Source organism: Talpa occidentalis, unplaced genomic scaffold (genome assembly GCF_014898055.3).
Source record: "Talpa occidentalis isolate TD23 unplaced genomic scaffold, MPIMG_talOcc4v2.1 talOcc4.3, whole genome shotgun sequence".
In the NCBI taxonomy this organism is placed as follows: domain Eukaryota; kingdom Metazoa; phylum Chordata; class Mammalia; order Eulipotyphla; family Talpidae; genus Talpa; species Talpa occidentalis.
Genome location: NW_023603184.1, coordinates 2,529,561 through 2,544,484, shown reverse-complemented (window position 1 = coordinate 2,544,484; position 14,924 = coordinate 2,529,561). Strand labels below are relative to the sequence as shown.

At 34.0% G+C, this 14,924-nt stretch overlaps 2 protein-coding genes across 2 annotated transcripts; both read left to right on the top strand.

The window, feature by feature from the left end:
• The first annotated feature begins 3,652 nt into the window (after positions 1-3,652).
• Positions 3,653-4,594, top strand: LOC119254247 (olfactory receptor 8H1-like). The gene has a single exon (XM_037521363.1). It carries the CDS (start codon positions 3,653-3,655, stop codon positions 4,592-4,594), a length of 942 nt encoding a protein of 313 aa, XP_037377260.1.
• A 6,732-nt stretch (positions 4,595-11,326) lies between these two features.
• On the top strand, positions 11,327-12,274 carry LOC119254416 (olfactory receptor 8H1-like). The gene has a single exon (XM_037521517.1). It carries the CDS (start codon positions 11,327-11,329, stop codon positions 12,272-12,274), a length of 948 nt encoding a protein of 315 aa, XP_037377414.1.
• Positions 12,275-14,924: the final 2,650 nt, after the last annotated feature.

The window sequence follows — 14,924 nt, the reverse complement described above, 5'->3', positions numbered from 1 at the left end:
TCTGTAATAATCCTGCTTCAGAGATTTTCATTATTTGTTTCTTTAAATTTATTTGTAAATGTTTTTGTTCAAGATTTTAAGAAGGTATTTTCCCATTTTTCCAAGTGTTCAATTGTTTTGTTTAAACTTTTGAATTTCTTAATATATAAGTAATTTTCATTCTTCCAATTTAATTATAGTGCATTAATACATTGATAAAATATGTGTTTCTCTCATTAAATCATATTGTCATTTTTGTGAATATCATGATTGACAACTTAAACACTTTCCAGGAGAAGTTATCAAATTGCGTAGTATATGAATTCATTTAAAAATTCCTGTTAAATATCAATACCATTTAATGATATTATGATTTATTTTTATTTTCACATCCATATTGACTAGATTCTATATTTTTAGCTATTGTCACTTACTTTTATTTACAAATCATGGTAAGTATTTGACAAGTATTTATTGTTCACTAAAAAGTCAGTGCATGTTCCAGTGAAAACACAGCATGATTTTACTCCTAATTTTTATTTACTGGTTCTCTTTCTATGTATTATTTTTCTTTTCACTTGCATTGGGCATGTACTTCTGTATAGTTAAATACAAGGAACAACTTCTTTTTAGAATTTCTAAGATTATATATCTAATTGTTTCTTTAGTGTAATTAATGTCTTCTTGCTTCTCAGGAAGCAGAAATCCTGCACACTCATCTTGCTCATTATAAGAAGTAGTAATATATTTTATTAGCCAAGAATTATGATGACATGTCCTTATATGTTTTTCCACATACTTTTGTCTTACTTACGACCCATTATTCTCTCTTCAATCACCTCTTCTGTATCTTCCCCCTAGCTCTCATAGTACCTATTTTTCCTGAATAAGTCATGTATTTCTCTTGTCTTTTCTTTAGACTTTCTGCACAATCTTGGTTTTAATCAATCCAATTGCTCAATGTCATAAAATTTGGATAAGGATGACAAGTGAAATGATCATAATATATAAAATTAAATAGATATCTTCTTCTTTCCATACTTATATTAAACAAGGATAGCTGTTTAATATAGATATAGATAGCTATAGATAGATATATATATAGATAGCTGAAATGTTCCCTTTTTTTTCATAATTACTCTTTCCCCACTTCTCCCTCCCAGAGCCCTAGGAGTTGTTAACTTCAAAAAGTGAGCCCCAGATTCTGGGGACTGATACAAATAAGTGGGTCAACAGCTTGTAGAAAATGAGAATTGAGTGTTCATTATTTTAATCTTGTAATTATCATCATTAAATAGATTTTTAGTTTATCTCTGATTAATATGTATTTTAAAAATATTGAAAAGCGATAATAGAAGTTTTTAAAATTTCAGACTTTCATAATTAACTGTAAATTGGGTGTCATTTGGGCAGATTCATTTCTGCATAATGAGGGCATATGATTGAAGTAAGATGCAGAAGAATATTTTAATCTCATTCTTACTTCATCCTTTTCAGATACTCTTTTGCATCCTCATCTTACACAAGTCATCCTCAATACAATATTTCAATGTTTTTTTCATATTTTGATTAACTTTTATTCATAGTTAACAAAATATTGGACTTGATTAGAGAGAAAAGAAGTGAGTTTTGGGCTAATAAATTGATTATCAAATGTTTAGTAACACCAATGCTGATGTGTTCAATATAAAATAAAATAACAAATATGCTAAGGTATCAAAACAAGTGGGACAAATATTGCTAAGTGGACGAGTCAGGACATTGCCAAATCTGAACAGGCAGCACAAGATGCCTCAAAATATTTTCAGTAGATGAACTTCTCTAAAAGAAGCCAACACATAAATGAAATTGTTTTCCATGAAAGCCTAAAATACATGCCTCATGATAAATTATGACATTTTAATATAAAATGGGGAATGGATGCTGATATTCAAAATAATAATATAAGAAAGTTCCTCTGACAAGACACAAACAAACATATGTACAAAGGAAAATATTAGGGAAAAATGTATAAATATTTTGCAGCCATTTTGAATCATTTTCATGGCTCTTAATTTTCCAATGAACATTACCCCATTTTGAAAAGTAAATATTCCATTTCTAATGGTTTTAGTAATAGACTAATTCAGTATATACATAGAAACAGTTTCTTTACATCTGCAATCAAAAATTTAGAGAAAAAGAAAAAGAAATCTTTTCTTTATTAGGCGGTTCCTAAGGGACAAAACCCAACACAGCTGTATTGAGTCCTTGAGCTTTTGTCCTTGGAAGCTTGCCAAACAGTCTTCCTTAGAAATTAGTCCCTCAACGATGATCAAACATTGCGTTATCAACCATCCCCAATATATGCGGTGCCCTGGAATTATCAGCAGGAGACTCAAGGCAACCCTGTTCCACTTATGCTCCCAATAAAACCCTAATATTCCTTACAGACAGCACTTCCAGGCAAATTTCCACTTGACCAGGAACTTAACAAAATCCTAGGCTGACTGACATTTTCATCAAGATAAAATGAGTGCACAAAATCTTAAAAAGCACTTATCTCTAAGCAAACATATACTGTATTTCAGAAATTTTGATTCAGATGGTTTTCGTAATTTGTTTGTGAGGAAAATTTTAGGGTGAATAATATCTAGCCTGATAATATTGGAAGAAAACCTTTTTTTTTCTACCAACCTTGGCTCACAGTAAGTATTTCATTCAAAATCAGAGGGTTTTAATTAGAATCAAATAAAAATGGATACACATCAGAAGGATATGCACACACTTAAACCTTGAGTGATGTCTGTACTTGTGGAGACAGAAATAAGAGTTGATGGAACCAGGGACTCCAAGGTATGTCGGTGTCATAAAAAACAATTTTGTAGGAAATTTGATTTAGAATGGTCAATAGGAAACATTTCAGCTTCTGGAAATTGGTATTATTAATTAGTATTCATTGTACCAATAAACCCCAGGGAAGTTCTTTAAGGTTGAGATTTGCCATTAATATTAAATAATATTAGAAGCAAAGGTTTAGTAAATAATGACTTAAACCATGCTTCTATTATTGTTTTTTATATATAACATTTTTGGGGGGAGTACTGGAATTATAGTGGGGAATATATTACTGTTTAGTGCTTTGCAGTCAGTCTATCTTGTAGACTCACAGCTCTGACTATGGATAGATATCTTAGACTGCCTATATCCTTTTTCTAATGTAAAAGTATGGCTAACAGTGACATCTATAGTATAATATTCTCATTAGGAATAACTACATTAAATAAGAGTAGCATTTAGAATAATGTCACTTTCACTGTAACTATGAAACATAAAGCATATTATTATATCACCTAAAATTATCAATTTATATCCATTTCTTTATTTGGCTATCAAATTCAATTTCATTCCATCATATTCTATGAACCACTCATTATAAAAACAGAAAAATTAAACATATTTCATAAGCCACATTATTCATTGAAGCACAAATACTTTTGTTTTTTAAATGTATTTTGTTATTTTTAATTGAGGTAATATTTGCATACTGCCGTCAGATATTGCCACTGAAGTACTCCCCCACCAAATTATCCCAGCGTGCCATCCATATTGGATTGGAAAAACAAACCATCGGGAAGACATTTCTGCTAAATATCAACTCTGACCTCTCAACAAGTAAAAACAGAGAAGCACAATGCATAGTTGGAATAACACTGATGTGCCTTACTTCATCCTTATGGGATTGACAGATGCTGAAGACATCCAGCTGGTGCTCTTTGTGCTGTTTCTCCTGATATACCTGGTCACTGTGCTGGGGAATGCAGGGATGATAATGGTCATCCATCTGGATGCCCAACTTCACACCCCCATGTATTTTTTCCTCAGTCACCTGTCTTTCATTGACCTCAGTTACTCAACTGTCATCACCCCAAAAACAATAGAGAACTTACTGACCTCCAACAAGAAGATTTCTTATTTGAATTGCTTCACCCAATTGTACTTTTTCATCTTGTTGGGTGCCGCTGAATGTTTTCTTCTCTCCTCCATGGCCTATGATCGTTATGTAGCCATCTGCAATCCTCTCCACTACCCAGTTGTCATGTCCACAAGACGCTGCTGGTCCCTCCTTGTTGGGTCCTATTTGGTAGGTTTTGCAGACTCTTTAGTCAATAGGCTATGCACAAGCAGGTTACATTTCTGCAACTCCAATGTAATCCATCATTTTTTCTGTGACTCATCTCCAATTTTTGCCCTGTCGTGCACTGATACCCATGACATCGAAATCATAATAGTTTTTTTTTCTACTGCCACCCTTATGGTCTCTCTTATTATGCTATCAGTGTCCTATGTGTCCATTCTCTCCACTATCATGAAAATCAATTCTGCTTCAGGAAAGAGAAAAGCCTTCTCCACCTGTGCCTCACATCTCATGGCTGTCACTATTTTTTATAGCACTATGATCTTCACTTATTTAAAACCAAGTACATCCTATTCCTTGGGAAAGGATCAGGTGGCTTCTGTATTTTATACTATTGTGACCCCCATGCTGAATCCCCTCATTTATAGTCTTCGCAACAAAGAAGTAAAAAATGCTGTCCTTAGACTCCTGCAGAAGAGAGAGGGCTCCAGGACTTGAAATAGTGATGCTGAGCTACTAAGCTCCTCTTCCTTCTTCCCTGCAGGGCATTTCCTTAAGGTCTGCCTAAAAATATTGACTCCTTTTGCTTGTGTTTCTGTTAAATGACCAAACATGATCATGGGCATTTCCAGGAGAATGTCTTTAGAAATTCATATTGTAATTAAATCATAAAGTAAGTCTTAACATGTGTCTAAATTTAAGAGCAACTGATGGACAAAGTCAGAAAATTGAGTTGTCATCTTTGAAATGATATCATACCAATTCCCTTGCATAGGCTATTATTAAGGAGAAATTAATTATAATGGATAATATGTTATTTGTTAGCACTTTGCATTCAGTCTCTCTTGTAGACACACAGCTCTGACTGTAGATAGATATCTTGAACTGTCTATATCCTTTTCCTAATGTAAAAGTATGGCTAACAGTGACACCTATAGTATAATTGGAAAAGAGCTCAATTGTTGCCACAATAAAAGACAGCTTCAGAAATCGTTTAATCCAGTAATGTAGAAGAAATGTAGTAGAGTGACTGAGCACTTTGGAATCAGGTAACTGGATTAGATGTAGATCTGCTTATTTTTGAGCTATAGAAATTTCAATAAGTCACTCAAATTTAGCCTCAGTGTCCTAATCTTTTCAAGACAAACAATAATCCCATGTTTATAAAGTTTTTGTGAAGATTTGATCAGATGATGGATATAAAGCATTTAAGGTATTTACAGTAAACATTGTCCTTTATCATAAGAAGATGTATTCCTTCAATATTTTTAATACATACTGGTTTTTAAAAAAAATTCACTGTATTTTATACATTAATTTTGATGAATTTAAACACACACACAACTGAAAAGGAAAATCTGAATGCTTCAAGAGTTTGGGCTTAGTTGGTAGAATTTAACATTGAAGAACACTTATAAAATATTGAAAAAAGAAAAGGGAATAGAAAGGTCTTAACAATTACTGATGGCCTAGCATTTAGATGAAGAGTTATGTAGGTACTGCATATATATATATATAAGCAAAATATCTGGTGTTTCCTATGTAGTTAGTTCTTTGCAGCTTTCTGGTTGGCTTCCAAGTTTAAAGTTCATCATATCTTTTGTCATTGAAATATTGTGAGGTTAATGTGTTCTTGGTCTATGAGAAATTCAAGACTGCCATATAGCATGCTCTAGACTTGAAGTGTTGTGAATTCATCAATTTAAATCTCTGCATGCAGTAAAAATTCTGTTTTCTACTTGCTAAACATTTAAAGACCCTCCCTTTGTGTGACCTGTTAACAGCTTCAATCACCAGTTCTTTGTTGAAAGTTTATATATTTTTAAAAGCCATTGTCTTTCTCTAGGTTTCTAAAGTTTGTTATGTTCTTTGAAAGTCAATTATTGAATTAAATCCTTTAGTCATTTGCTTTATATTTTTAATGGAGAAATGAGGTAAAATTAAGTATTAAATATAAATTCAGATAATGTGACAACCCATAAACTTGAGTCAGGGAGAGTCCTCAACTTCTTTTTAAAAAGATATTTTCTCTATAGAAAAAAAAAATGATGAAGTGACCTAACTAAACCCAATAAACTCTAGTTATATGACTGCAGGTTGAGAAAAATGGTGGAGACAAGAACAGTGGGGATCCCAGTGCTCTAAGTTAAGGGTGATTTCATGGTGTGTTAAATACATCTGAGAAGTGTGAACCTGTTCCCCTAAATCCTGTACAGTGTTATAAACCTGTGTTACCTCAAAGAAGAAAAATAAATAAAATTTTAAATTTTCTCTGCATAGTATGGAATTGATATTAAATTCTCTCTGCAATATTCCAGCTTCAGAGATTTTCATTATTTAAGGTTCTTTACATTTACTTATAAATGTTTTTATTCAAATTTTTAAGAAGGTATTTTCCCATTTTTCCAAGTGTTCAATTGTTTTGTTGAAACTTTTGAATTCCTTAATAGATAATTTATTTTCATTCTTCCAATGATAATTATAGTGCATTAATACAAAATAAAATTGTATTGTAATTATATGTGAAGAGCTTGATTCACAACTGAAACACCTTCCAGGAGAAGTTAGCAAATCTCATATTACATGAATTCATTTAAAAATTCCTGTTTAATATCAATGCCATTTAATAATATTATGATTTATTTTTATTTTCACATCTATGTTGCCAAGATTCTATATTTATAATTATTGCCACTTGCTTTTACTTGCAAATAGCAGTTTGTATTTGACAAACATTTTTTTGTTCAGTAAAAAGTGAGTGTATGTTCCAGTGAAAACACAGCATGACTTTACTCCTAATTTTTATTTACTGGTTCTATTTCTATGTAATATTTTTATTTTCACTTGCATTGGGCATGTACTTCTTTATTTTTAAGATTTATTTATTTATGCATACAAGAGCTGGGGTACAGGTCAGAGATGTGGGGGGTGTGTGAAAGGATTCACCAGAGACAGAGTGGGGAACAGAACAGACGGATTGGCCAAAGTGCACTGCTGAGGGGAGCAGCGGGCAAGTCAGGAGAGGTCTGCTGCACCATGTGTGTCGCTCCCTGGCCGGGAATCGAACTCTTACTGCAGTGGCTGCGGAATGCTTCATAGGTTGAGTCTTGGATTGCTTCATAGGTTGTGTCTTAACTCCTGCAGCACTAGGGAGGCCCAAAGGGCATGTACTTCTGTATAGTTAAATCCAAGGACCAACTTCTTTTTAGAATTTCTAAGATTAGGGCCTCCCCGGTGGCCCAGTGGTTGAGCGCTGGGTTGCGAAGCTGCCCGCGGCCTCTGCGGCGCCAGTTCGATTCCCGGCTGCTCCCCGGCCACCAGAGGAGGGTCCCACATGGTGCGCAGACCTCTGCTGCCGCCCGCTGCTCCCCTCAGCAGTGTACTTTGGTCCTTCTGCCTGCTCTGCTCCCCGCTCTGGCTCTGGTGAATTCTCTCACCCTCCCGCGCTTCTGACTGTACCCAGTGCATGTATAAACAAAACAAACAAACAAATAAATAAATAAATAAAACATGCCTCTATATAAAAAAAAAAAAAAAAAAGAATTTCTAAGATTATATATCTAATTGTTTCTTTCTGCAGAAGTCTTGCACTTAATCCAATTGCTTAATGTCATAAAATTTGGGATAAGGCTCAGAAATGAAATGATCATAATATGTAAAATAAGTCAGATTTCTCCTTCTTTTCATACTTACATTAAACAAGCCATCTTATATACATAGCTGAAATGTTCCCTTTTTCATAATTGCTCTTTCCCCACTTCTCCCTTCCAGAGCCCTAGGAAGTTGTTAACTTCAAAAAGTGAGTCCCAGATTCTGGGGATTGATACAAATAAATAGGTCAACAACTTGTGAGAAATGAAAAGTGAGCCTCCATTATTTGAAGTTATTGTAAGTATCATCAATAAATAGATTTTCAGTTTATCTCTCGGATTGACATGTATTTTATAAACTATTGTAATAAAAATGTTTTTGAGAAATTCACTTATTTTGAAAAGTGCTAATAGAAGTTTTTAAAATTTGAGACTTTCATAATTAACTGTAAAATGGGTATCAGTTGGCAAGTTTCATGTCTGTGTAATGTGGGCATATAAATTGCTGTAAGGTGCACAGAATATTTTAATCTCATTCTCAGGACATCCCTTTTCATCCTATTTCTTTCAGATAAAAAGAATAGGTACTCTTTATTAACTCGCTTTATTTCAAGTGTCATTACAGGAATTCCTGAAGAACCATTATTCAACAAATATAAAATAAATTAAATTACATAGGCTGAGTCTTTGGAAACTGGGGGGAAGCAAATATTGTTTAAAAATGAGTAATGATGTAATTTTTTAAAAAATTAATTATTAATAAAAAAAACAAAAAAAAACCTCTAAAGCCCATTTAGATATTACAACACTTAGAATGTTGAGACGGATGAGTTGATAATGAACTTATTAAGACAAATAATAAAACTGTATAAATAAATAAAAAAAAGAAGAAACAGTATATGATAAAGCAATCAAAAGTAGTTCTGGGGCCTCCCTGGTGGCTCAGTGGTTGAGCGCTGGTCTGCTAAGCTGCCCGCAGCCTCTGCAGTGCCTATTCTATCCCCGGATGAGGGTCCCACATGGCACGCAGACCCACAGGATGAGGGTCCCACATGGCACGCAGACCTCTCCTGCCCCCCACTGCTCCCCTCAGCAGTGTGCTTCGTCAATCTGCCTGCTCTGCTCCGGGCTCTGGCTCTAGTGAATTCTCTCACCCTCCCATGCTTCTGACTCTACCCAGTGCTTATATAAATAAATAAATAAAAATCTTAAAAAAAAAAAGTAGCTCTGACAAATTATCTCTTGAAATTCTTGTGATTTGAGCAATCTCTCCTCTCAGATAATTAAAAATCTACATAAAAATATATTTCATTATCATGAATTGATAAAGATGCATAAGAATATTTTAATCTCATTCACAGCTCATCCTTTTTCAGATATTCCTTTGCGTTCTCATCTTATACAGCCATCCGCAATACAATACTTCACTGTTCTTTTCATATTTTAATTTACTCTCATTGATACTAAGAAAACATTGGACCTGATTACATAATGAGGAATTGAGATTTTACTAATAAATTTTACTAACATCAATGTTAATGTTCTAAATATAAAAATAATAACTACATTAATGTGATAAACAAGTGGAACAAATATTGCTAAGTAGATGAATCAGGTCACTGCCAAAATTTGAACAGGCAACCCAAGACGCCTCAAAATACTTACAAGCAGATGAAATTTTTTAAAAGGAAGCCAGATGTGAGGTACTAACCAACACATAATACATGAAATTATGGGTTTCATGAAAGGCTAATACATCATTGTTCATGATATATTATCAAATTTTATCATAAAATAAGGATTGGATGCTGATATACAGAATAATAATAATAATAATAATAATAATAATAAAAATAACATCTCTATCAGTTCCCAAACATATGTACAAAGAAAAATACTTGGGGGAAATTTATAAAAATGTTGCAACAATCTGAATTGTTTTCATTTTGTTTCTTAAATTTTGTTTTATTCTATGTTTCTCCAGTGAACATGCTTTATGCTTATAATAGCAACATACTATAAATATAAAAGCATTTCATTATGAAAAATAAATCATTCTATCCCTAATGGTTCCAGTAATAGAATGATTCAGTAAATACTTAAAAACAGTTTCTTCACATCTGCAGTCAAAAATTTAGAAAAAAAGAAAAACAAACCAGGTTCTTTATTAGGTGGTTTCTAAGATGTAAAACATTACACAGCTGTATTGAGTCCTTGAGCTTTTATCCTTGGAAGTTTGCCAGTCTTCCTTAGAAATTAGTCCCTCAAGGATGATCAGACATTGCATTATCACCCATCCCCAATATATGAGGTGCCCTGGAATTATCAGCAGGAGACTAAAGGCAACTCTGTTCCACTTATGCTCCCAGTAACACCCTAATATTCTTTACAGACATCACTTCCAGGCAAATTTCCACTTGACTAGGACCTTAAGAAAATTCCTAGGTTGACTGATATTTACATCAGAATAAAATGAGTGCACAAAAACTTAAAAAGCACTTATTTCTAAGTAAACAGATACTATATTTCAGAACTTTTCGACTCAGATGGTTTTCATATTTTATTTCTGAGGAAAATTTTAGGGTGAACAATTTCTAGACTGATAATATTGGAAGAAGGCTTTGTTTTTTTCACCAACCTTGGCTCACAGTAAGTATTCCTCTCAAAATTGGAGCATTTTAGTTAGACTCAAATAAAAACAGACACATATCAGAAGGATATGCACACACTTGTCATCTAAATATAGACCTTAAGTGATGCCTGTGCCTGTGGGGACAGAAATACAGGGTTAATGGAATCAGGAACTCCAAGGATTACCAATATCATAGAAAACAATTTTGAGGAAATTTGATTTAGAATGGTTAAATTAGGAAAACATTGGAAATTGGTACTAATATTAATTAGTATTAATTGCACTAATAAAACCCAGAGAATTTCTCTAAGATTGAGGTTTGTCATTAATATTAAATAATATTAGAAGTAAAGGTTTAGTAAATAATGCCTTACAACCACATTTCTATTATTGTTTTTTATATATAACAGTTTTTCCAGGGTTACTAAAATTAATTATTATGGTGAATATGGTATTGATAAACTCAGTTTATCTTGTAAACTCACAGTGATATTATTTAATAGCTCTGACTCTAGATAAATTTCTTGAACAATGCCTTTTCTCTAATCTGAAAAAATAGTTAAAACTAACACCTGCAGTATAATATTCTCACATGTAATAATTACACCAAAAAAGGGAAGCATTTAGAATAATGTCACTTTCATTCTAATTAAGCAACTTGTCTGCTTGTATTACTTCATGTCCAATTTTCAATTTATAGCTATTTCTTTGGCACTTAAACTTGTTTTATTATATCAATTTCTGCAAACCACTCATCATTATTAAACAACTATACATATGACAGGTCATTCATATAAACATAAACATTTTTGTGATTTTTAATTTAGCTATTTATTTTTAATTGAGGTAATTTTGTATTCTGCCACCAGATATTGCCAATATACTTCAACCTTCCTCAACCCACCCATAGTGCACCACCCATAGTGCATTGGAAAAACAAACCTTTTTGAAGTTATATCTAATAAATATCAGCTCTGACTTCTCAACAGGTAAAAGCAGTGGAGCACAATGCATAGATGGAATAACACAAATGTGCCTTACTTCATCCTTATGGGATTGACAGATGCAGAAGACATCCGGCTGCTGCTCTTTGTGCTGTTTCTCATGATATACCTGGTCACCGTGCTGGGGAATGCAGGGATGATAATGGTCATCCGTCTGGATGCCCAACTTCACACCCCCATGTATTTTTTCCTCAGTCACCTGTCTTTCATTGACCTCAGTTACTCCTCTGTCATCACCCCTAAAACAATAGGGAACTTACTGACCTCCAACAAGAAGATTTCATATGCAAGTTGTTTCACACAAATGTACTTTTTTATCTTGTTGGGTGCTGCTGAATGTTTTCTTCTCTCCTCCATGGCCTATGATCGCTATGTAGCCATCTGCAATCCTCTCCACTACCCGGTTGTCATGTCCACAAGACGCTGTTGCTCCCTTGTCCTCGGGTCTTATTTGGTAGGTTTTACAAATTCCTTAGTCAATGAGATTTGCATGCGTAGATTGCACTTCTGTGACTCCAATGTAATCCATCATTTTTTCTGTGACACATCCCCAGTTATAACCTTGTCTTGCACTGAAACCCAGGGCACCGAATTCATGATATTCTTTTTTGCTGGCTCCACACTCATGCTTTCTCTTATCACGATATCAGTGTCCTATGTGTCCATTCTCTCCACTATCCTGAAAATCAATTCTGCTTCAGGAAAGAGAAAAGCCTTCTCCACCTGTGCCTCGCATCTCATGGCTGTCACCATCTTTTATAGCACTATGATCTTCACTTATTTAAAACCAAGTAAGTCCTACTCCTTGGGAAAGGATCAAGTGGCTTCTGTGTTTTATACTATCGTGACCCCCATGCTGAATCCCCTCATTTATAGTCTTCGTAACAAAGAAGTGAAAAATGCTGTCCTTAGACTCCTGCAGAAGAGAGAGGGCTCCAGGCACTTGAAATAGTGATGCTGAGGTTTTCAGCTCCACTTTTCTTTCTCCCCTACAGGGCATTTCCCTAAGGTCTCTCTGAAATACCTGACTTCTTGCATTTGCTTGTGTTTCTCTTGACCCCTTTCTCACCCATACCGAAGACCTAATATGATCTTGGGTGTTTCTAGGAGTATGCCTTTAGTAATCCATATTATAATGGAAATAATGAAATAGGTCTCATACATATGCTCAAATTCAAGGACAACTGATGCACAAAATAAGATAATGGAGGCATCATCTTCTCTAATATATCATACAAATTCCCTTGCCTAAGCGAACTTCAGAGATTTTTTTATTATGGAAAAGAACTCCATTGTTGGCACAAATAAAAAACAGTTTCAGTAATCATTTAATACATTATGTTCAGAAGGAATGTGGTAGAATGAATATGAACAGGGAACCTGTTGCTTTGGAACAGGGAACCTGGATTTAGATTCTAGATCTTTAGCTATATCACCTTCACTAAGTCACTTGATGTTTATCCTCAGTTCTCTAAACTGTACAAGATCAAAAATAACCCCATGTTCATAGAGTTTTTGTGAAGATTATATTAGATGATGGATGTAAAGCATTTAAGGCATTTATAATAAATATTTTCCATTAATAAGAAGACTTATTTTCCTGCAATATTTTTAATACAGAGTGTTTTTTTAAGGAATATTCACATGGTTTTATAACCATGTTTTTGACTAACTTAATAGACAAGCACACAAACGACTAAAAAGGAAAATCTCAGTGCTTCACAAATTTCAACTTAACTGATAGATGTTAACATTGCAGGAAATTTAGAAAACATTGATTAAAGTAAAAGAAATAGAATTGCCCTACAATTACTGATTGCTTAGTGTCCATTCTCTAAAATGAAGAGTAATGTAGGTTTTGCATCTATAAGTAAAATTTCTGGTGTACTGTTTTGTAGCTTTCTGTATACTTGCAAGTTTAAACTTTGTTAATTTATTTGTTATTGAAATATTGTGAGATGACTATGTTCTTGTTCTATAAAATAAATCAAGATTCCCATGGAGCATTGCTCTAGACTTGATGTGTTGTAAATTCAGCAATCTATAAATCTGCATACAGTAAAATCTCTTTAGTTTCTGCCTGCTAAACATTTAAAGACCGTATGGTCTCACCCTGTGACAGTTTCATAGCTTCAGTCCCCACTTCTTTGTTGAACATCTGTATATTTCTAAAAACCATCACCTTTCCTTGGTTTCTAAAGTTTGTTATGTTCTTTAAAGTAAATTACTGAATTAAATGCTTCACTTTTTTGTTATACTTATTGAATAGAGAAATGTTATAAAACAATTGAGGTTATGTCACCACCCATAAAATTTGTCAGGGAGACTGCTCAATTTCCCTCCAATTATTTTTTTTTCTCTGCAGAACAAAATAACAAAGGAACAGACTAAACCAAAGTAAACCATACAAATATGACTGCAGAAATGAGGCTACTACGGGGGAGAAAATGAGTGTGGAAAGAGATGTGAGGGAGACCAATGGTCTAGGTTAGGGGTGATTTCATGGTGGGGGTGGTGTGTAACATACATCTGAGAATGTTTGAACCTATTCCCCTTTATCTTTTATGGTGTTGTAGTCCTATGTTACCTCAATAAAGAAAAATTTAAAATAATTAAAAATAAAAATTTTATCTACATATATTTTTAGTGCATGCTTGTATTAATAAAGTGTGTATTTCTCTCAGTAAATCATATTGTAATCATATGTGATTGGCTTGATTCACAAGTGAAACATCTCCCTGGGAGAAGTTAGCATGTTGATATCCAAATCTATATTACATGAATTCCTATTATATATCAGTACCATCTGATGTTATTATGACTTTTATTATTCTGATATCTATATTGTTTAGATAATATATTTACAGATGTTGCCATTTGTTTTTTTTTTTTTTTTTTATAGAGGCATGCTTTATTTATTTGTTTGCTGGTTTGTTTGTTTGTTTTGTTTATACATGCACTGGGTACAGTCAGAAGCGCGGGAGGGTGAGAGAATTCACCAGAGCCAGAGCGGGGAGCAGAGCAGGCAGAAGGACCGAAGTACACTGCTGAGGGGAGCAGCGGGCGGCAGGAGAGGTCTGCACGCCATGCGGGACCCTCCTCTGGTGGCCGGGGAGCAGCCGGGGATCGAACCGGCGCCGCAGAGGCCGCGGGCAGCTTCGCAACCCAGCGCTCAACCGCTGCGCCACCGGGGAGGCCCGCCATTTGTTTTTGTTTAGAAATAGAGATAAGTGCTTGACAAACATTTACTGTTCAGTGATATGCCTTTTTTGGCTCCTCCCTTATCTTGTGTGTGTAATGTGTCATTTCATTTATTATGTGCATTTCTATGATGACTAAATGTGTCCTGTTGGTTTGTGTTCACAAAGAGGACAACAGATCCTATGATTCTGTAGTCAACACTTTTGATGAGGTCATGCTTAATTTAGACTACCCTGTTCTTTCTATAATGAAGTCTAGAACACATTTGTATAATGTTACTGCATATGTATAATACAGTCAATGGCAATATGAAATTTTTGCATTTGTGCTATAGATTCCCTCTTATGTGAGTAGATCACATTTTACATAACCTGTGATTTATTGTAATTTAAGGCTTAGTC

Bases quoted from the DNA above. Each gene is read 5' to 3' on its own strand.
- LOC119254247 (XM_037521363.1), top strand. From the start codon at position 3,653: ATGCATAGTTGGAATAACACTGATGTGCCTTACTTCATCCTTATGGGA.
- LOC119254416 (XM_037521517.1), top strand. From the start codon at position 11,327: ATGCATAGATGGAATAACACAAATGTGCCTTACTTCATCCTTATGGGA.